Source organism: Pelophylax lessonae, assembly GCF_965119305.1.
Source record: "Pelophylax lessonae genome assembly, chromosome: 1".
Classification (NCBI taxonomy): domain Eukaryota; kingdom Metazoa; phylum Chordata; class Amphibia; order Anura; family Ranidae; genus Pelophylax; species Pelophylax lessonae.
The window spans coordinates 76,677,005-76,700,762 of record NC_138768.1 but is presented as its reverse complement, the minus strand read 5'-3'; the positions used below and the strand labels follow the sequence as shown (position 1 = coordinate 76,700,762).

The 23,758-nt window shown below is 42.4% G+C and overlaps 1 protein-coding gene across 2 annotated transcripts in view; it reads right to left on the bottom strand.

Annotated features, from left to right (window-relative positions):
- The window catches only part of SPEF2 (sperm flagellar 2), a 237,957-nt gene that overhangs the window by 171,549 nt on the left and 42,650 nt on the right, over positions 1-23,758 (bottom strand). For both annotated transcript variants that reach the window (XM_082264268.1, XM_082264269.1), the window contains exons 6-10: positions 23,045-23,124; positions 22,136-22,325; positions 17,519-17,707; positions 10,256-10,443; positions 8,063-8,231 (exon numbers count right to left, since the gene is read on the bottom strand). In XM_082264268.1, coding sequence (XP_082120394.1) covers positions 8,063-8,231; positions 10,256-10,443; positions 17,519-17,707; positions 22,136-22,325; positions 23,045-23,124 — 816 coding nt within the window. The remainder of the gene's footprint in view (positions 1-8,062; positions 8,232-10,255; positions 10,444-17,518; positions 17,708-22,135; positions 22,326-23,044; positions 23,125-23,758) is intronic.

Genomic DNA, 23,758 nt, shown 5'->3' with positions numbered 1-23,758 from the left:
AGACACTGGCCCATGTAGTCTATGGGTCCCAGTTGCATTGGGAAGCTGACCGCTGCGAAGAAGCCAGATAACCAACCCCCTCCCTACCGCACCTACACTGTCACCTATGCCAGGGTATACCGTGAGGATCTTATCCACACTAATTAACCAGAGGTGACCAATCCAGCCCAATGCTAGGAGGAGAGGAGGATACCTATTCACAGTGGAGTTAAGACATCAGCCTTTACATTGTGTATATCTGGTAAGAGGCTTATCCACCCTTTCCTGTTAAGAAGAGGGGTTGTGGCTATATCCTCTCCCTCACCCCAGCATGAGATTTCCATCGTGGATCTGGTCTTTCACATACCCTTTTGATTTTTCACTCTGGTAAGGGAGCCAGCCCATTAACGTGGTGGGAGTATATCACACATCCAGTTGCTGTGCATCTTCACTCGGAATCACATTGAATGTGTTTTATTTTACCACAGACTTTTTGGACTATGCACCTTACACAACTGTATTTATTCATTTGTATGCACTTATATATTTTATTGGCTGCTTTTTGACCAGTTTTTCCTTTGTTGGTTTTCACTGGTTTAAGTGGTCTGTTATTTATTTATTGTGTATTCACTTTTGCACCAATTTATTGACTGTTTATTTGATCAGTCTCCTGTATTGGTTTGTATTGTTCCACAGGCCAACCATATTTTGTATCCACCACATAGGATTTTGTTGAGCCTAGGTGACAGACCTCTGTTCTGCACTGTTCACATTATTTTGTTCTTTCAGCTTAATCATTCATTTGATTAAGGAGTTCACATCAGTTTAGCGCACCTGCTCTTACACTTTATCACAACACTACTCACTTTTGATCTAAGGTTGCAGCTTCACTATATAAAATCCAGCGCACTTCATTCATCTACATGGATTGAAATTTGGCCAGTCCCAGTATGAACTGGTCAAATTTTGATCCATCTATGGGCAGCTTTAAGCTGGCCATACAATACGGATGGCCATACACTAACAGATTCCTCCAACCAAACAAATGACAGAATACACTGATCAACAGTTACATCTGATTGGCTGCACTCACTAAGCGAGGAAAATTTTCCAACAAGTCCCTTCAACATAAGTCGATTTAACTTGTCATGTGGAAACTGTCTCAACCTGATCAAAGTTTCGGTCTATGCTGAACAAGTTGAATTTCAACCAGTTTTTGGCCAACTCAAGGTATTGCACTATGGTGCCATGTATTTTATATGTTTATGTCATATGTTTTACTTAACCAACCTTCTTTACTAACAGACACGCAGATCTATTAGGTGTTTCAGTCTAACCTCAGTCGTGTTTGTTGCTTTTCCTGTGTGAGGTGTCTTTATGTACAACATCAAAGATTACAATCAAGCTAGATTTATGAATGTGATAAACCAGTCATATGAGTTTGGATGGGTATAATCCTGCAAGCATGTTTCCTGCTTCTTTTCACAACACACCCAAATCAATTTTATTTTTTAACAGAAAAAAAAAAATTGTATTGAAGCACGGTCCAAGAAAAGAAAAGACAAAATAAACGTAGTAATTCCACTATTACAATGATGGAAGAACAAATACCTTTTGTCTTGATCATAGCATGGTAAAAGAGCCACTCCCTCTCCCCTGTCGCAGTAACTCTGAGCTCAGTGATGCTGCGTTAGAGGAGATAGTGGACCACACATGTGTGGATTGGAGAGTCTGCTCCTGTGATGAGGTGGGGGTGAACAGTAACAGCAACGTCCTAGCAACAAGGCAGGGAGTGATGATGCCATTTCTAGGAGTTTTTTTGGCCAAGTACATAAGTGCCCTACACCTATAGCAAAGGCATTATCCAACTTCAGTTAAAGTTGTTTAGTTTGTATTTATCTACAGGCGCCTCTTACCTGCAAAGGCATGTTTTAGTAAAAGTGAACTAACAGTTTAATTTTGTTAAGAAAATAATTTAAAAATAATAATGCGCTGCTATGTAAGTATCATATATTAAAATGATATGTGCAAAGAAAATAAGTGCAAAATTATGAAAACGGCAACCACTAGTATGGTAAACTCTAATCACTAAAAACAATATGTAAAGATAGAAATGGTACACTGTTCAAAATCACATACACAGGCCCTTGCCCGTCACGAAAACGAATAAAAAACGTATATACATTGCTTTCCACGTAGTGTATAAAATACCTTCCTTGGGACGGTGAATCGTCTCCTCACCACAATACTTTTGCGTCTCGGAGACACCGAAAGTGGGTGAGAAAGTCATGTGACAAGTGACGCAACGCATCGGGTGGAGCCAGTGACGTGACTTCCGGTGTTTCAGAGATGTGGAAGTATGAGGAGGTGTTTCACCGTCCCAAGGATTGTGTTTTATGCGCTATGTGGAAAGCAGTGTACATGTAAGTGTTTTTAATTCTTTTAAAAGAGATTGTTTTAACAGCTTGCCGACCGCCCCAAATATACTGCAGCAGAGTGTCTCGGCTGCTCGAAATCACATACAGGGAGTGCAGAATTATTAGGCAAATGAGTATTTTGACCACATCATCCTCTTTATGCATGTTGTCTTACTCCAAGCTGTATAGGCTCGAAAGCCTACTACCAATTAAGCATATTAGGTGATGTGCATCTCTGTAATGAGAAGGGGTGTGGTCTAATGACATCAACACCCTATATCAGGTGTGCATAATTATTAGGCAACTTCCTTTCCTTGGGCAAAATGGGTCAAAAGAAGGACTTGACAGGCTCAGAAAAGTCAAAAATAGTGAGATATCTTGCAGAGGGATGCAGCACTCTTAAAATTGCAAAGCTTCTGAAGCGTGATCATCGAACAATCAAGCATTTCATTCAAAATAGTCAACAGGGTCGCAAGAAGCGTGTGGAAAAACCAAGGCGCAAAATAACAGCCCATGAACTGAGAAAAGTCAAGTGTGCAGCTGCCAAGATGCCACTTGCCACCAGTTTGGCCATATTTCAGAGCTGCGACATCACTGGAGTGCCCAAAAGCACAAGGTGTGCAATACTCAGAGACATGGCCAAGGTAAGAAAGGCTGAAAGACGACCACCACTGAACAAGACACACAAGCTGAAACGTCAAGACTGGGCCAAGAAATATCTCAAGACTGATTTTTCAAAGGTTTTATGGACTGATGAAATGAGAGTGAGTCTTGATGGGCCAGATGGATGGGCCCGTGGCTGGATTGGTAAAGGGCAGAGAGCTCCAGTCTGACTCAGACGCCAGCAAGGTGGAGATGGAGTACTGGTTTGGGCTGGTATCATCAAAGATGAGCTTGTGGGGCCTTTTCGGGTTGAGGATGGAGTCAAGCTCAACTCCCAGTCCTACTGCCAGTTTCTGGAAGACACCTTCTTCAAGCAGTGGTACAGGAAGAAGTCTGCATCCTTCGAGAAAAACATGATTTTCATGCAGGACAATGCTCCATCACACGCGTCCAAGTACTCCACAGCGTGGCTGGCAAGAAAGGGTATAAAAGAAGAAAAGCTAATGACATGGCCTCCTTGTTCACCTGATCTGAACCCCATTGAGAACCTGTGGTCCATCATCAAATGTGAGATTTACAAGGAGGGAAAACAGTACACCTCTCTGAACAGTGTCTGGGAGGCTGTGGTTGCTGCTGCACGCAATGTTGATGGTGAACAGATCAAAACACTGACAGAATCCATGGATGGCAGGCTTTTGAGTGTCCTTGCAAAGAAAGGTGGCTATATTGGTCACTGATTTGTTTTTGTTTTGTTTTTGAATGTCAGAAATGTATATTTGTGAATGTTGAGATGTTATATTGGTTTCACCGGTAAAAAAAATAATTGAAATGGGTATACTGCATATTTGATTTTTGTTAAGTTGCCTAATAATTATGCACAGTAATAGTCACCTGCACACACAGATATCCCCCTAAAATAGCTAAAACTAAAAACAAACTAAAAACTACTTCCAAAAATAGTCAGCTTTGATATTAATGAGTTTTTTGGGTTCATTGAGAACATGGTTGTTGTTCAATAATAAAATTAATCCTCAAAAATACTCATTTGCCTAATAATTCTGCACTCCCTGTAGATCCACGTGTTTTTGTGCACGTAGTCTCGGCGGCACGTAGTCTTAGACACAGCGGGAGGCGGGCCGTGGGAGGAGCGGTGGCGATTGAGTGAGTAGGCATTGTTCGGCATACATTAACCCCTTTGATCACCCCCAGTGTTATTTATATAGTAACAGTGCAAATTATTTAGCACTGATTACTGTATTAGTGTCACTGGTCCCCAAAAGTGTCACAAATGTCAGTTAGGGGTCCGATCTGTCCACCACAATGTCGCAGTCCTGCTAAAAATCACTGATCACCGCCATTACTAATAAAAACAAAAAAATAAAATAAAAAGTCCAAAAATCTATCCCGTAGTTTGGAAACGCTATAACTTTTGCGCAAACCAATTAAAATACGATTTTTGGGATTTTTTTTTTTACCAAAAATATGTAGCAGAATACAAATTGGCCTAAACTGATAAAAAAAATTAGATTTTTACATTTTTTTTATTTGGAATGTTTTATAGTAGAAAGTAAAAAATATTGTGTTTTTTTCAAAATTGTCGCTCTTTTTTTGTTTATAGCGCAAAATCTAAAAACTGTGGAGGTGATCAAATACCACCACAAGAAAGCTCTATTTGTGGTAAAAAAGGACATCAACTGTATTTGGGTACAGCGTCGCACGACTGCGCAATTTTTCATTAAAGTAACACAGTGCCAAAAAGCAAAAAAATGGCCTGGTCATTAAGGGGGTAAAACCTTCCAGAGCTGAAGTGGTTAAAGGCATATTATGCTCTAAGCCTATTCCTTTATATTCCAAGTATTCATCCTCCAGCGGAGCTTATCCAGTTTAAATAATCCACAATAAGAGAAGTATAATCAGATTGGAGCTACACCAGAGTATTAACATACAAAAAGGTGAAGCATAACCTGTAGTGGGTTCTATACGTAAGGTGAGCAGGCATTGCACACAGATGTGTCTGGTGATGGCTTTCTGACACAGCTGTCCCCCTATGGATGGACTATATATTTTCATATATTGCATTGATTGACATGAGCCTGCAAAGTGGACTTTTTATTTGTACCCAGGAGTTTGCTTTTTACTTCACAAAAATATGTTTTTTGGACGGTTATTAGGATTTTTAATGTATGTATGATAGCACAAAATGTTAATTTATGGTAACGTTTATGTATGACACTGTATGGCGTATTTTTTACATTTTAATTTTAATTACATATTAATTCTGGTAAGGAAATTTCAGATGATCTTTAACAAAAAGATAGAACATGCACACAATTTATTTTAAAGATCTGCTTGTACAGCAAATAAGCATTCATGCAATTTATGAGGAACGTTCATATCTGTGTTTGGAAGAGAAGTGTGAGATTTAAACAAAACAAACATCCATACTCAACTGAGTGAATAAAGACTGCTGATTGCTCAATTCTCAGTCTTCAGCGAACAGAGAGCCGGTGACTGTCAGTCTCTCTGCTCTGCCACTCCAGCGATCGCTGGAGTGCCAGCCTGTGGAGGGGGTGAGAGCAGCTGGCTCAGCCTTTCAGCGGCACGCTGAGAGGCTGAGCCAGCTGCCGGTCAGGTATATGGGTGGATCCTGACATTGAAGTTGGGATTCCTCCAGAGTCTGAACCACCTGAGTGACATCAGCTGACAGCAGACTTCAGCCTGCTGTCGGCTGAATCTGGGTCACATCTTTGCAGAACAAAGTGCACTCCTGTGACCCATAGGAGAAGTAGGGCCAAAAGATCTTTGGCCCCACTACTCCTTTAAAGGTGAACTCCAGGCACAAAAAAATGTAATTCAAATACATTCCTTAACGGCCACAAAGGATATAAATCCACATTCTGTGCCCCATATGCCTCTGCAAACCCAGATGTTACGTCCTGTAAAGGTAGTGGTAAAATCATTACCATGCTGCACATAGCCTTTGCAGGGAGCAGATCTATGGGTGGATTACAGCAGGTTCACTCACAACAGGCTGCCTACACCAGTCACCCTGCACAAGCAGGAGTTGTTTCAGGATGAATTATTGCACAGATCTGGAAGAAAAACTCAAATGATACCAAGACTCAAGTAGCTATACACATGACTCTTGTGTTTTGACAATATTTTTTTTTAGGGATAGACCGATTATACGCAAGGCCGATATATCGGGGGCCGATATGCACTTTCCCCGATATACCGGTATCGGCCCCGGAACTGGCCGATACTGCCGATATTTTTGTGACGTCATTCTGCCTTCTTAGGCCGCCTCCCTCGCCTTGGACAGCCTTGTCTTGAGTCGGGACTAGTCTCGCGGGAGTGTATCACAGCCATACACCCACCCACAGCAGCCCGGTGCCCGCCAGCCACCCACACCCACAGGCCCTGTATCAGCCAGCCAGCCAAAGACACTGTACCAGCGAGCAAGCCAGACACCCACAGGCCCTGTACCAACCAGCCAGCCACCCATAGGCCCTGTACCTGCCATCCACAGGCACTGTACCAGCCAGCCAGCCACTCACAGGCCCTGTACCAGTCAGCAACCCACAGCCTCTGTGCCAGCCATTCACCCACCACAGGGTGCCAGACAGCCAGCCACCCACAGGCCCGGCACCAGCAAGCCACAGGCACTGTACCAGCCAGCCGCCCACAGGCCCTGTACTAGCCAGCCACCCACAGCCCCTCTGCCAGCCACCCACCTACCACAGGGTGCCAGCCAGCCAGCCACCCACCACAGGGTGCTAACCAGCCAGCCACCCACCACAGGGTACCAGCCAGCCAGCCACCCACCACAGGGTGCCAGCCAGCCAGCCACCCACCACAGGGTGCCAGCCAGCCAGCCATCCACCACAGGGTGCCAGCAAGCCAGCCACCCACCACAGGGTGCCAGCAAGCCAGCCACCCACCCACCACAGGATGCCAGACAGCCAGCCACCCACCACAGGATGCCAGACAGCCAGCCACCCACCACAGGGTACCAGACAGCCAGCCACCCACCCACCACAGGGTGCCAGCAAGCCAGCCATTAAGCATTAAACAAAAATGAACATATTCAATACCAGATTTGTATCAAAAATTGTCTTCATTTTTCAAAACCTTAAATGTACAAAATATCAGCCCATATCGGCTGATACCGATACGTTGTGACCAAAAGATCGGTATCGGTATCGGTCCTGAAAAAACCATGTCGGTCTAGCCCTAATTTTATTACCCTGAATTTCAGCTTTAAAGCTGATATCCATATTTACTGTCATTTTAAATAGTTTGTTTGGACCAAGATGGTCCAAACAAACGATTTCCTTCCCTAAGTGCTGCACTGCATCTATGCGCGGTATGTACTGTATGTAGTTTCAGCTACCTTCAGTACAGAGTGCTGGGTTCCTGCTGTGAGACAGAGACCTGCCACCTCACACCCGGAACAATGCAGGGTCAGTCTGAGCGGTCATTCATAGGCAGCTTTGTATTCTGTGAATAATGAGGCGGAGAGGTGGGCTGATGACAGCACAATCTCTGCCTCAGCCAATCAGAGGAAGCTTTGTATTCATTCACAGAATAAAAAGCTGCCTATGAATGGCTGAGCACCATTCAGACCCACTCTGCATTGTTTTGGGTCTGAGACGGGAAGTCTCTGTCTCACAGCTGCAACCCAGCAATGTGCACTGTATGTAGGTGAAACTGCATACAGTACATACAGAGCATAGATGCAGTGCAGCACAGCACCTAGTGAAGGAAATAGACCAGCTTGGTCCAAACAAACTATTAAAGTGACAGTAAACATGGATATCAGATTTAAAAGACACTATCACAATAATGATTAGAATATCTAACCAGCTTTAGTTACTGATTGATTACATTGTGGAAGGGATCAGACGAACTACAAGGGTCAAGATCTCTCAATTCAAAAAATTATGTAAAATCATTTTATTTTACAACAATTGTAAATTCACCAAATAAAGTTGCCATTTTGTTAACAAACATGTTACAAGAGCAAGTTAATTATTACAGTGCTTAAGAACTGTCATCGGTACCTTGTACTCTTCAAAGTCCTTGTCATTGAGTAGATTGTCTTTCTCCATCTCCACAAGTTGTTCAGGAGTTGGTTCAGAAGGTAAAGGATCTATGGAAGCTTCTTCATACAAGGGGAGTCCAGAGATAAAGATCTCTTTCCACTCTCGCATGACTTTGTTGGGTATTACCCTGAAGAAGACCAGTCTTTTAGATTATGTACACGCCAAGCAGTTACTGAACATTTAATACACTAGAGCCGCTGGCTATCTGTGAACATGAACTGCATCATAATAATGGAATTGTAAATGCTAATCAAACCACAGATAAAGCTGTTTAAATATACCTAGAATTTTATTTGCAGAAAGTACAATAGATAGAAGCTCAGCGGACACCTATTCCTATAGTCCCACGCCTAACCTATGCATGCCTTTTACAAGCACTATCAAACTACTTTGAAACCCACTTGTACTCTAACACAGACCAATAACATTTGTACCCCAATCCCTATTCCCTACCCGAAGCCCACTTCTGCTCTGCTACTGTATGTTAGAAGCCTGAGCGGCCACATTACCTAAGAGATACTCATTATTAAGTAAGTATCTAAGTAAGTAAGTTACAATAAACTGTCATGTTAAAAAGAGATGCTTCTTACAAGAGATTGTTGAGTTAGAAACTGCTGCCCTCCTATAAGAGACTGAAGTGACTATAGGGTTGATTTATTAAAGGCATATACAGTAGGCTGTTCGCTTTGCAAGGCTTTGCAAGGGAAGTTGTACTTTGGAAGTGAATTTTCACCAGAGCTTAGTAAATGGGGTGAGGCTCTGCTGACTGCCATCATCCAATCATGTGCAAGTAAAAATTCTCTTTTTCTTCTTGCACCTAATTGGGTATTCTTTGCTAAGTGAAATTTCACCACATTCCCTAAGCTCTGGTGAAAATTGCCTTGCAAAGTGCAACTTCCCTTGGACATTGAGCAGCCTATTTGCCTCTAATATATCAAACCCTATGAAACTTTGCTTTCCATTTATGGGAAAGTGATACGCACTAATGCATGGGTACAGAATGCTGCCATGTTGTAATTCCAGGCTGACAACTAAATCACAGTTTAGATATATGTATGTGAACTAGCTGCCAAAGGATTTTGAATTATACTCATCTTATGATCCAAGTACCCCTCCCAGAAAGCAAAGCCATGTCTTCCATATCACGTTTTCTCCCTGCCATTTAGTAAAGCTGGCCATACGCTGATTGAAATTGGGCCAGATGAGCAGGGACCAGCTGAATTTGGAACAGCATGTAGCTGCCTCACTGGACAGAAGTCAACCGTTTGATCAGCTTCTGCTGAAGCGACATGCTGGAAAACTTTTGTCCCACTGTCAGAATAAAATGTCCCAGGGGGTATGGGGGGGGGGGGGGATTCCTTCATCCATCTTGTTTGTGTGGATGGAAGATTCTTTTTTTTTCATATATAGCTTGGTCATTGATACCTTTCCCCCCCAGCTCCCCCTAAATACTTACCTGAGCCCAATCTTGATCCACTGATGTGCACAAGAGCAGAGTCTCTCTCGGCTTTCTCTCTCTCCTCACTGGCTCAGATACAGCAGTGGGAGCCATTGGCTCCTGCTGCTGTCAATCATAGCCAATAAGGAGGGAGCAGGGGCGGGGCCGAGCCATGCTCTGTGTGTGTCTAATAGACAAACAGAACTGGCTCGAGAGATAGAGCACAGAGCACGCACAAGTGCCCCCATAGCAAACGGCTTACTTTGGGGCATTCAGCAGGGGGGAGGAGCTAGGAGCATTGGCCGGGGACCCTAGAAGAGGAGGGTCGGGGCTGCTTTGTTCAAAACTATTACATGGAGCAAGTATGTATACCATATTTTTTATTTTAATTTAAAAAAAGGATCATTTAGAATTTATTTAAGTATATTGATATTATTCTTATAACTTACATTAGAATACACTAAGTTGAGTATGTATAAATCTAAGACACCAAGGGGTTGATTTACTAAAACTGGAGAGTGCAAAATCTGGTGCAGCTGTGCATTGTGGCCAATCAGCTTCTAACTTCAGCTTGTTCAATGAATCTTTGACAATGAAACCCGAAAGCTGATTAGTTTCTATTCAGAGCTTCACCAGATTTTGCACTCTCAAGTTTTAGTAAATCAACCCCCAAAGGTCAAAAAAGAACACATTCACTAGGAGAAAGCTCTCACCTGTTAGTTAGTTCTCGGTATTCTCCTGTTTTTGTCACTAGATCCACCATCTGGTGCACTATTTCCTGACAAATGCCGTAGTGTTTCTTGTATCGGGCCTGCACTCGTTCCGCTGCTATCTGGTCGTGTAGTTCCTGAACTTTCCGCATCTGTTCCTCGGCATCCAGCTTGGCTTGATGCTGCAAGGCCTGTAACAGTGCACAGGTATACTCAATCATACAGCAAGCTTGGCTGAGTTTCTTTTTTACCTAACCCATAGAAAAGTAGATTTCTTATTGTGATTAGCAGGTAATGAAAATTTTCCCTGTTATTTTTAAGGGTCAAAAGTATTTTTTTCTTCTTTTTGACCATATTGGGAACTTTGAACTCTCTTTTCTTCCCAGTATCACTTATTTTGTATTTCCTATACTGTCAGATTACGAGTGCCTGGATTGGCCAATACTGCTTTTACACATCTGGCTGAGTACAACGTATGAGAGTCCATACAGCTAGTAATGCTTTTTTTTTCATCTAGTAGGTGTCATATCTAAGAGCTATGAGGGTCACTTTAAAGACCTGTGTTAATGGGATTTTTATTGCTTCAAGCGGGTTTTAAATTCCCATACAAATCTATGGAAATGCAAAACCCGCTTGAAGGAGGTCACATGCAGATCAGTAGGTCAAATGCTCCTGTTATTATATAATCAATCATCTCAGAACCATCTCACTAATACCATTGGCAAAAAGCACTCTTTGTCATAGGGGCAGATGTGCAAATACTTAATGACAGCTAGAAGTAAAAGTGGCTTAATAAGGCAGAATTATATAGGGGAAAGACTGATATCTAGGAATAGAAGGTAAACTAGAGCAGTAAAGCACAACTGTTTGACCTGGGGACTCCGACTCCATATTCATGATATACAGTAAAACAGTATTTTGTTTTTGTATATTATAGCATTTTTAGCATTTTCTCTTGTGAGACACACACACACACACACTTTCTTGAATATGAGGTAGAGAACGACTTTTAGAACCTTTAATAGTGCGGCATTGTACACATGAAGGCTGTTATTTTTGGGGGGTGAGGCTCTTCTGTGATGAAGCTTCATGGTAGCTGTTTAGCCTCACTTCACAACTTACTGCATATCAGCCATTATTACATTATTTAACCATTCCTTTTCATTATTTCTGAATTGACAAGCAAACTGAAAATTATTATGTGTAGTCCTGAACACTACTTAGGGGCATTATTTAGGAATTTACTAAATCTAGTGCACACAGGATATGATAACCAATAGTAATCAATCAGCTTCTAACTTTGGCTGAATTCACACTGAAGTGTGTTAAAATGCGGGGAAAATGGATGTGCACCACAATCCATTTTATGCACGTTTTAACATGTGTTAACTTGCGTTGATCTGAATTTTAGTCCATTCGGAAAATGCAGATCAATGTATAAACACATAAAAAGTAATGTGTTTTTTATGTGTTCCTGTTCACGCTACAATGCTGCGCTGACCTACGCTGCGTTAAAATGCATACATGTTGCGTCTTAACATAACGCAATGCTACGCTGGTCAATGCAGGGTTGTATTTTTAACAGGACCCATAAAAACTATTTTTTTTCTGTATTTATTAGTGATACACTGAAATTTCAGCCACCGAAAATAGGAAAAAAAAAAAAAGTGCTGATAATGGCTGCCAAAAACGTCCATAAGTGCAGCAATTTTTATGTGCTTATGGTGTGTTTTTCATAGGTAATGTGACTCAAAAGATGCATCAAAAATGCAACATGGGTGCATTTTTTATGCGTTCTTGCTGCGTTTTTAATGCATTTTAATGGGAGGAGCGTTTTGCCAAATATGCACCAAAAATGCAGCAACCAGGATTTTTACCACTGCTTTAAAAGGTGCCAATAATGGCCGATAATAAATTCATATTCATTTCAATTCATGATATTAATTAAAAAGTCAAATTTAATACAATTATTTATAAACAGTATAAGGAATAAACCTATGCGCTACAAGTAGGTATAGGACGAAAAAAGATGAAGCAAATGAATAAAAATGTAGTGGAACACCAAGGATCAAGCAGCTAATTCAGTAGTGTCACCACATACCACATTTTTTTTTATAAAATAGAGAGAATCAGAGCTCTAATCCTTAAAATGATGGACCACTCAATAAATAATTGCAATTCAAAGTGTCCGAAATTATAAAATAATGATGTGATATTCTAAAATCAATAAATATTATCATTATCACATTATGGATATTTATTGATTTTAGAATATCACATCATTATTTTATAATTTCGGACACTTTGAATTGCAATTATTTATTGAGTGGACCATCATTTTAAGGATTAGAGCACTGATTCTCTCTATTTTACAAATATTTATAAACAGTATGCCAAGTGCATCCTGAATTTTCGGTTTCAGCACTGAAATTTTTATTTCGGTGCGCCCGAGTTCGGCACATCGCAGATCTGGCAGACAGATTGTTGGGCGGGGCTGGGGATGACCCAGCGGTCATGGTGCATGTGGGCACTAATGACAAAGTTAAAGGTAGGTGGAGGATCCTTAAGAACGATTTCAGGGACTTAGGTAATAGATTGAGGAAAAGGACCTCCAAGGTGGTTTTCTCTGAAATACTGCCTGTACCTCGAGCCACACAGGAGAGGCAGAAGGAGATTAGGGAAGTTAACAAGTGGCTGAGGAATTGGTGTAGGAAGGAGGGGTTTGGGTTCCTGGAGAACTGGGCTGACTTCTCAGTCGGCTACCGGCTCTTTAGTAAGGATGGGCTGCACCTTAATGGGGACGGTACAGCTCTTTTGGGGAGAAAGATGGCCACCGAGTTGGAGGGGCTTTTAAACTAGGAGACGGGGGGGAGGGCTCAGAAGTAGAATCAGTCAGGAGGGAGCAGAGGACTGAAGGCAGTTGTAGGGTCAGCAGCGACATTAGGTCAACAACATCAATTGGCGGGTCTGTGCGGGAAAACAGCAGACCAAACAAAAATAAACATAACCGCCAATCACGTTTAACTTCCGTAAAACTAAGAGGGGTATATGCTAATGCCAGGAGCCTAGCTAATAAGATGGATGAGTTGGAAATGTTAGTACATGAGGAGGACATAGACCTTGTGGGAATAACAGAAACTTGGTTCGACCCCTCACATGACTGGCTGGCAAATATCCAAGGGTATTCTGTGTACCGGAAGGACAGGGTAGGAAAAAGAGGGGGAGGGGTATGTCTCTATGTCAAGAACAATATAAAGGTGCTAGAAAGGAGTGACATTACGGATGGGATGAGCATGGATTTAGAATCTGTGTGGGTTGAACTCGATAGGGAAGAAGATAAGGGAAAAGTAGTTGTGGGGGTTTGCTATAGGCCACCTAACCAAGGGGAGGAGGTAGAGCTGGAATTTTTAGCACTAATAGGTAAAGCGGCAAAACTGGGATCAGTCATCATATTGGGGGACTTCAATTATCCCGACATTGACTGGGAAGAGGGGACTGCACACTCGCATAAGGCCCGTCTATTCACGGAAACCTTACAGGATAACTACATGTCACAGTTGGTGGATTCCCCTACTAGAGAGAATGCAATCCTGGATCTATTGATCACTAATGACCCAGACATAATCTCGGAGGTAGGAGTCCAGGACAATCTGGGCTCTAGCGATCACAGGATGATCACATTTAGTATAAATAACAATATAAAAAGGCAAGTGGGGAACATAAGAACCCTAAACTTCAGAAGGGCAGACTTTCCAAAATTGTACTCAATGATGGAAAGGGTAAACTGGGACCAAACCCTGGGATCCCTGACCACTGAGAAAAAATGGGAATGCTTTAGGAACATATTAAGCAAAGGCATCTTGCAGTGCATTCCTATGGGGAATAAATTTAGAAGAGACAAAGCCAAACCTGGCTGGCTAAACCGTAGCGTTAAAAAACTTATTAGGGGAAAAAAATTGGCCTTCAAGAAATATAAAGCAGAGGGCACAGTATCGGCCTTCCAGCAATACAAGGAGGAAAATAAGAAGTGTAAACACGAAATCAAGATGGCTAAAATCAACTTTGAGAGACAAATAGCGGAGGATAGTAAAAAAAACCCAAAGAAATTCTTTAAATATATCAACAGCAAAAAAACTAGGGCAGAGCATATTGCACACATAATTAACGATGATGGGAGGATGGTTACAGAGGACACTGAAAAAGCAACCGTGCTGAATGCTTTTTTCTCGTCAGTCTTTACGCAGGAAAAGGAGGGGTACACTGACCATGACTGTATGGTTAGTAGTAATACACAGGACTTGCCACTATGGCTAACAGAGGGGGAAATCAGGGAAAGACTGGATAAACTTAACACAAACAAATCACCAGGCCCGGATGGCGTACATCCGAGAGTGCTCAAGGAACTCAGTATGGTTATATCTAGACCACTGTTCCTAATCTTTGCTGACAGTATTAGGACAGGAGATGTACCAGGGGATTGGAGGAAGGCTAACGTGATTCCGATATTCAAAAAGGGCCAGAGACATATCCCGGGAAATTATAGGCCTGTCAGTTTGACATCAATAGTATGTAAACTTCTGGAGGGGATGATAAGGGACTATATCGTAGAGTATGCTAAAGACAACAACATCATCAGTAGTAACCAACACGGGTTTACAAATGGGCGTTCTTGTCAAACCAATCTCTTAGCATTCTACGAGGAGGTGAGCTGTGAGCTAGATAGGGGGAGACCAGTGGATGTGGTGTACTTGGATTTCCCTAAGGCGTTTGATACAGTTTCCCACAAGCGCTTAATTTATAAAATAAGGTCTGCAGGTATCGACAGCAGGGTTTGCTCTTGGATACGGAACTGGCTAAAAGGCCGTGTCCAAAGGGTGGTAATAAACAGCGCATACTCAGACTGGGCTGAGGTAGTAAGCGGGGTGCCCCAGGGCTCAGTCCTGGGACCAACCTTGTTCAATTTATTCATAAACAGCATTGAGGACGGGATCAGTAGTTCGTTATCAATTTTTGCAGATGACACAAAATTGGCCAGGGCAATAACTGCACAGCATGAAGCAGATATCCTACAGAATGACCTGGACAAAATTACGGAGTGGGCAACGACATGGCAAATGAGGTTTAATGTGGAGAAGTGTAAGGTTTTGCACTTGGGGACCAAAAACATAAAAACACAATACACGTTAGGAGGGGAACCCTTGGGGGACTCAAAAATGGAGAAAGATCTGGGAGTCTTGGTTGATGATAGATTAGGCAACAGCATGCAATGCCAAGCGGCAGCTTCCAAAGCCAACAGAATATTAGCATGCATAAAGAAAGGGATGTATTCCAGAGATAAGACTATAATCCTTCCACTTTATAAAACTCTGGTCCGACCGCATCTGGAGTATTCTGTCCAGTTCTGGTCGCCAGTCCTCAGGAGGGATGTGTTGGAGCTGGAGAGAGTCCAGAGAAGGGCAACTAAACTAATTAGGGGATTGGAGGACCTTACCTATGAAGAGCGGCTGCAATCGCTCGATTTATTTTCCCTGGAGAAGAGACGTCTGAGAGGGGACATGATAGCAATTTATAAATATCTTAATGGGGATCTCAGCTTAGAAAAAAAGCTGTTCATTCGAAGGAATTGCATGAGGACTCGAGGACATACAATGCGATTAGAGGAGAAGCGTTTTAACCTCAGGCAACGTGGGGGGTTCTTTACTGTTAGGGCTACAAGATTGTGGAATTGTCTACCACAAGAGGTGGTTTCTGCGGGTAGTATGGTGACTTTCAAAAGACTCTTAGACTTACATCTCAAGGATCAGGAGATAAAGGGCTATGTTAGATGAATACAGTCACACACACCTACACAGGTTGAACTGGATGGACTATTGTCTTTATTCAACCTCACCTACTATGTAACTATGTAACTAGTGTCTGTACATTGATCTGCATTTTACAAGTGTGCTAAAATGCAGATCAACACAAATCAAAACGTGAATTGGAAATGTCACACTGCAACGCAGAGCAGCAGGAGCGATTTACTGCTCAGGCTGCTCTGCATTGCTAGCTGCGCTAGGGGGTAGTGTGGTGCACAATTTATCGCATCGCATTGCTCCCTTTTTTTTTTGTTTTTTGTTTTGTATGAGCGTACACTTCATTCACTGCAATGTCCGATGCTGTGCTGCTTGCCATTACAGTGCGATTTAGGCCAGTGCGCTGTGATAAACTGCAGGATGTCTGCATTTTATCTCAGCACGCTGCAGCGCAGCGCTAGGCTGCGTTGCAGTGTGAATGGGACACATAGGAAACAATTGTTTTCTATGTGTCCCTGCAGTGACAGGCGTTTTACCATGCATAACATGACACGTAACGTACCATACATAAACATCAGCCACCGCCCTCAGTGTGAATTCAGTCTTAAGCTTGTTCAATTAGGCTTTGCCAAAAAAAACTAGAAGCTGATTGGTTACTATAAACAGTTGCACCAGATTTTGTGTGCTCCAATTTTACTAAATCTAACCCCTAGGCTCCATTCACACCTGAGCGTATCATTTTCAGGCATTTTTTTGGCTTTTTTCAGGCGTTTTTTTTTTCGGGCTTTTTCAGGGTTTTTTGCAGGTGTTTAATGGCAGGCATTGACATTTAACAAAAATGCTTCTAAGCCAAAAAAGAAGCTCATGTACTTTTTTGAGCTTCAGGTGTTTTGCTTCAAGCTACAAAACACTCATATGTGAACAGGGGCCATTGAAATGAATGGGAATTTGCTTGTTGGGCGTTTTGAGACTTTAGAGATGAGTGTTTTACGAGCTGAAATATGCTCAGGTGTGAACAGGGCCTTAGAGCGGAATCAGACCATGCCTGCGCAGAAATCACACAGAAACAGGTTTTGCAATTCACATTACATTCAAAGTGCCATCCATGCGATTTCAGCCTATTCAAAATGAATGGGGTTGAAATTGCATCTCACAGAACTGCATGTGAATCGTACAGGAAGGCACAGTGCGCTCCTGTGTGGGCATGGTGTGAAACGGCTCCTAATGTCTCCAAAAGTAAATGCAAAGCACACGTGTCACATTGTGGTACCAAGGTGACAAAGTCGATATACAGTATAGTTGGCACACGATTTATTGTACCTTCCCATTCCTGGTCACTACCCTCTTTGTAAATACACCCCCTCCCCCAGGATCGTAAGAACATTTTGACTTTCTGAAACCGATAATTGCATATGGCTAGGCATTCTGAACGTCCTCAAAAAATTAAAGCCAATAAAGGCCATTTTCATACCGCTTCTCTCTCCAGTGCCTCCTGGAACTCCTTCTCACGGCGCTCCTGATACTGCTTCTCTCTGAAGATTCTGTTCTGCCTTATGATTTCCTTCTCATGCCGATTGTGCATGAGCTGGATGGCGATTCGCCGCTCCTGCTGAGATTGTCTCATCAAACGGTTAATAAGCTGTTCCTCCCGAAATGCTTCCTGTAAAGAGGACCATATCATGACTACTCTGGTAGCATTGTGCTTATTTGATACGCTATTGCATGCTGTTCAGTACGATAAACTACAATGTGATAATGATACAGTGTTGTAACATCCCTAACAGCAACGTGGTGTGAGGTATAAACCTGGAACTTAGTTTGTCTAAGGATTTACATTTTAGTTAAATTTGAAGCATCACATTTAAAAGGAGTTGTAAAGGCAGAAGGTGTTTTATCTTAATGCATTCTATGCATTAAGATAACAAGCTTTCTGTGTGAAGCAGCCCCCCCCCCCCCAAATACTTGCCTGAGCCCCATCTCTATCCACGATTCCTTTGGCCGTCCAGGACTCTCCCTCCTGATTGGCCATTGGCTTTCGCTGCTTTCAATTAAAGTCAGTTGGCCATTTAGAAGAGAGAGGGGACGGTGCCGAAACGCAGCTCCGTATCTGAATATACACAGAGAGCTGTGACTCGGCTCGGGTGCCCCCATAGCAAGCTGTTTGCTGTGGGGGCACTCAACAGTAGGGAGGGGCCAGGATCACAGAATAGGGATCCGAGAAGAGGAGGATCCAGGCTGCCCTGTGCAAAACCACTGCACAGTGCAGGTAAGTATGATGTTTTTTATTAAAAAAAAACAAACTTTACAATCTCTTTAAGGTGTACTCTAGTTCTGCGGGCATCATTGCTGTTAGTCTATTACAGATGCAGTGCTCAGAGGGGAAAAGCTAGATGTGCCATGTTCAGCTGATTTTCAGTATTACAGCACATCTCAAAATCAATGGCAGGACATTCCATTTTAAATGTTAAAGTGTCAATAAACCCAGACTATGAAAAACGTTCTTTACATGCTATATAAAAGTGTGTTCATACTCGTTAAGCTACTAAATGATTTGTTTTTTGCAGAGTGAAATATACCTGGTTGATCCTGCCTACAGCTGTCCCTCCCATCTTCTCGTTGCCCCCACTGCAGCCCGAGATTGTGTAGACCAGCTGGTGTCCTCTAAAGAGCATGCTCAATTTCAATTCCCTTCTAAGCTCTTCATTTCCTCCTTTTTCTTATCGGTGAAGCCCACATAACTATAAAGTCACACATCTGGGTGTATACACAGTGGTAAATGACACTTCCCTCCCTCCCTCCTCCTCCATGTTCTCCTGTTGCTAAACACTATGGGGGTGGGATATAGTATGCTGATCGATTACATTCACTAAGAAACCTACAAAAACAACTTAGTTTAATATAAATCAGCATTAAATATATCAAATGTAAAGTAAAAAAAGAGCCTTGGATGCAGATGCTGTCTGGACAAAATGAAAGCTAATGTCAGTCACCTCTGACTCCTACTACACCATATTAATGCACATAAAGCACACATATCATGTTCAATAAAGATTTATTGGGAGCTGTAAAACTGTTATTTGATATTTATATTCTAATTTAAATTGCTCTTCTGCAAGTCTTTTTTTTTAGTCACGTGACTGGCACAGCACCAATCAGGGCTAGTCAGACTCACGCTGTAGAGCGCATACATCAGCAGAGTAAGGATCCTTCCACACGGCTTTCCGACACACGGACCCGTTTTGCTCAGTGGGGATCAATCCGCCGATCCCCGCTGAGCAGGCAGATGACAGCTCCATCTCCGCTTACTTTGCAGAGACAGACCTGTCAGATCACTGCTCTCCTCTATGGGAGATTGGATGAAAGCGGACCGCCTGTCCGTGGTCATTGGATTTTATCCAATCCTTCAATCGGATGGAAAATAGGTCTGGATTTCATGTACAGGATTGGATCGGATAGCAGTGGCTGTCAGTGGAGATGTCACCGCTGATATCCACTGCTCCATAGGGGTGCATGGGTGCATCAGGTCCTGAAAAACTGACAGGCGGACCTGATCGGAAAGCTCATGTGAAAGGGTCCTAAAAGAAGCCCCTCCTGAAGATATTTCCTTACAGATGCGTAAGAACAGGGAAAGATCATGTGACCACACAACAGCGCTGCAGGAATAAGGTACATGAGGAATAAAAACAAAAAACAAAATGCAGTGGCATGATATATATGATTTATCTGAATGCATTATGGCAATTTACATTTCTCTGTTTAATATCACTGTAAGAAGGCTAAGGCTTATTCACACCAGAAACTGCACTTTTACTGCGCAATGACGTACTTTTTTTTCACTGCACTGCAATAGTGTGAACTATGCCCATAGGATAGCCTGGATTTTGTTCGGTCTATGCATTTGGAGTGCAGTCAAAAATGCAATCCACTGCGTCAGGTGTGAATGGGCCCTTAGGGGTCCAATGTAACATAAACCTGTAGAAAAATCAAAACAGTAAACTACCAGCTCAGGCAGAAAGCTGACAAGTATATACTTTTAGCACCTCTTTTGGACATACAGAACCATCAGCACATTTTGGCAGCGCCATACACCTTCCCCCTTCTTTTCCTTCAATCTCACTATATTCTTAGGAATATAGTATAAAGGTAGGCTGCAGCCAATATCAAACACTAGAAATCTAAAATTATCCTAAGCGCGGATTTTCTACATTTCATTATTTAATTCCAACCTCAGTCCTCAAGTACTCCCAGCAAATCATGCTTTTGGGATTTCCTTCACCTTGCACAGGTGCTTTAAACTAATTTCAATGGCTTGATATTGAGGACTTTATCTACTACTTTACTTTACTTTACTTTACTTTATCTAAGGGGAATTCCCAAAACATAATTTGTTGGGGCTACTCAAAGCGGAACTCCACTTTTGTTAAGAAAAAAACATTCCCCTCTGGATGATCTCTGTATATTGCAGGGATTTTAACAAACTTTGTTGCAGATTCCTACATTTTGGTATTCCGAAGAAATCATTGTTTGTTCCTCTGTGAGGAAAGCTGCTAAGCCTGCATCCCTTTAGATGTGTTCCTATTGGGAGTATCTCACCAAAAATGACATTTTTGTTGCAGGGGATGCCAGAAATCTGACTTAGTACAGAGTTCTGGAAAATTAGTGAGCCAATCACACAAGCAGGAAATTAGATTTCTGGGGTGTGGTCAGTATACATTCTGTGTACAGAACAGCTCCAGGTAGCCATATTGCATTGCAATTTCAGAAAATTACAACAGCTGCAGGTTAAAAAGGAAAGGTAATTTTTAATAACATTCAATTATAATATGATTTGTGACGCAATTGTATACGCTATATTATTTTTTCTTTATTTGCTGATTTTTTCCCCACGAAAGTAGAGTTACCCTTTAACCACATAACGACCAGCTGGCGCAGATGTACTGCGGCAGGCTGGCTCTCCCAGGCAAAGTTACGTAAATGTACGGTGCTCGACTCGGAGGAGCTAGGGGCGAGCGCGCGCCATGGGGATCTGGCGCGAGTGTCAGGCGGCTCCGATGTCCACCGGCAACTCGCGATCTCACCCCGCTGACAGAGAAGGACAGACGGCTGATGTAAACACAGCCGTCTGTCCTTCTCCCTGAGATGATCACAGAGACCATGCGATCCTGCTATTTAAGATCAACATGTCTCTATGGTCATTTCACAAGCCTAACGCCACCACAGTTAGAATCACTCCCCTAGGCTTACATTTAACCCCTTTATCACCCATAGTATTAACCCCTTCCCTGCCAATGGCATTATTACAGTAACAGTGCATATTTTTAGCACTGACTACTGTAGTAATGTCACTGGTACCCCCAAAAGTGTAAAAAATGCCAGTTAGGGGTCCAATTTGTCAGACGCAATGTTGCAGTCCCGTAGTTAGTAAACGCAATAACTTTTTCGCAAACCAATCAAAATACGCTTATTGTGATTTTTTTTTTACCAGTAATATGTAGCAGAAAACAAATTGGCCTAAAATGTTAAAAAATGTTGATTTTAAAATTTTTTTGTGGGAATGTTATATAGCAGAATGTGAAAAATATTGTTTTTTTCAAAAATGTCGCTCTTTTTTTGTTTATAGCGCAAAAAATAAAAATTTCACAGCTGATCAACTACCACCAAAAGAAATCTCTTCCGCTCAATGTACTCTAAATGATTCTGCAAATAGTGAATTTGTCCATCCCATTATGTGGAACACATTCCCCCATTCCTTTCCCACCCACTTACACATAACATGGCAGTGCCAGAGCCAGGTGACAAGTCACTCGGGCAGCGGATATTGCATTGTTCTGTGTGTGGGGGAGAATGCCTATGGAAGTTTCAGGGGGTCTCTGGACTGAGTTGCAATGGCTGATTAACAAACAAATGTCCTGACCGCTTGTGCCCTTAGCTGTCTGTTTACATTTCTAATCTACTTGCTACAGACAAGATGATGGCTGATTGGTCATTGCGGGATTGCTATTTCTGATGTTTGCTTTTTCCATTGCGGGATTGCTTTGTCTCTACTGAATAAAGACTATTTTGGCAGTCATATATAACATATCATTACCTCCTGTGCCCCATGAGCGACAAGCTGCTCTATAAGGACCCTGCGCCTTCTTTTCTCCCGCTGCTCACGTGCCATGGTATCCTCTTCAAGTCGTTTCTGAATTTTTTTTACATAATCATCAGTGGATTCTAGTTTGACGACACCACTGCCAATGCTGCCATTTGACTTTATTCTTTGCAATGTCGGACTCCTGAAAGAAAGTTTAATATTTTACAACCTGTATACTTTTTTTCAGTCAATATGAAGAGTTTGTCTTTAAAGCCCATCTCCATGTTGGGCCCATTTGACCCCCCCCCCCCCCAGTCTAGGAGCAATGCCCCGGCATTTCTTTTTTTTACATTTTTTGAAGCTGTTCTCTGTCCAGTTACGTGACATCGGGTTTCCTCCTCCTAACAGCTAGTCTATCAGATTTTTGCTGAACATTGATTATTGTACTCCGACAGTGGGGACGTTTCCCTGCAGTCAGAATACAATAGCTCAGCGGGGTGGAATTCCCCCATCCAACCAATCTGCTGGTTGAATGAAAAAAAAATAATCATGTATGGCCAGCTTAAAGTGGTAGTAAACCAGAAATATAAAAACAATGGGCCCCACTGCAGGTGCAGAATGCACTACATACTATCATTTATTACGGACTTACCTGTACGGAGAGCCCTCCAGCGTTAAAGCTTTCCATACAAATGCCTCTGCTAAATGGAGCATCATGTTTATATACTTGTACGGGTATAGTGCAGTACAGAATGTCAGTAAACACTGATGTGAATTCTCTTATTGATGATTGATACGGGGTGAAATATCATCTCAGAACGGCTCACATTTTCTTTTCAGACACATCAGAGCCAGCCTGTCAGTCTAGATCAGAATGCCCAGAAATTGTGGACAGTAGAACAGTACAACATCCAGACGTACCTTCCATTTGGTGTGATGCTGTTAATCACAGCATCTTTCTTCACTGATTTTTCAAATCTTGCCAATTCTTGGTAAACCTCCTAAAAAAACAAAAAAACAAAGTGCTTGTGCTGTTTTATAGCTCCATCTTGTGTTCATAATACCATTGTACATATAATAAAATGATTAGAACACAGAATTAAGCAAGGCATGCAATAAATAAAAGGAGCTAAAGAAAGGATGTGATGCTGCACTGAAAATAACTTATTTATATGATGTTATAGCTGCATCATTTTTAGGTTCTTTTGTTGATGCTGAAGAAGAACTGTATTCATCCTTGGTTAAATGCTTTTGTCTAGACCAGCGGTTCTCAACCTGTGGGTCGGGACCACTTTGGGGGTCCAACGACTCTTTCACAGGGGTCGCCTAAGACAATCAGGAAACACATATATTTCCGATGGTCTTAGGCAGAGAACGCACAGCGGCACCGGCACCTGAAAAATAAAAAATGCCCACGGCCAGCCTGACAGGTACACTGCACATGCACCGCTGCTGCTCGGGAAAGCCCATACACGCTCGGCTATTCTCGGGGCAGACGGAACATGCGCTGTGACGTGTTGGCGCCTCACCAAATGGTAAGTGAGACCCCTCCGCAGCCCCTGCATCTCCAGTACCATGCCCACAGCACTGCATCTCCTGTACTATGCCCACAGCACTGCCTCTCCTGTACCATTC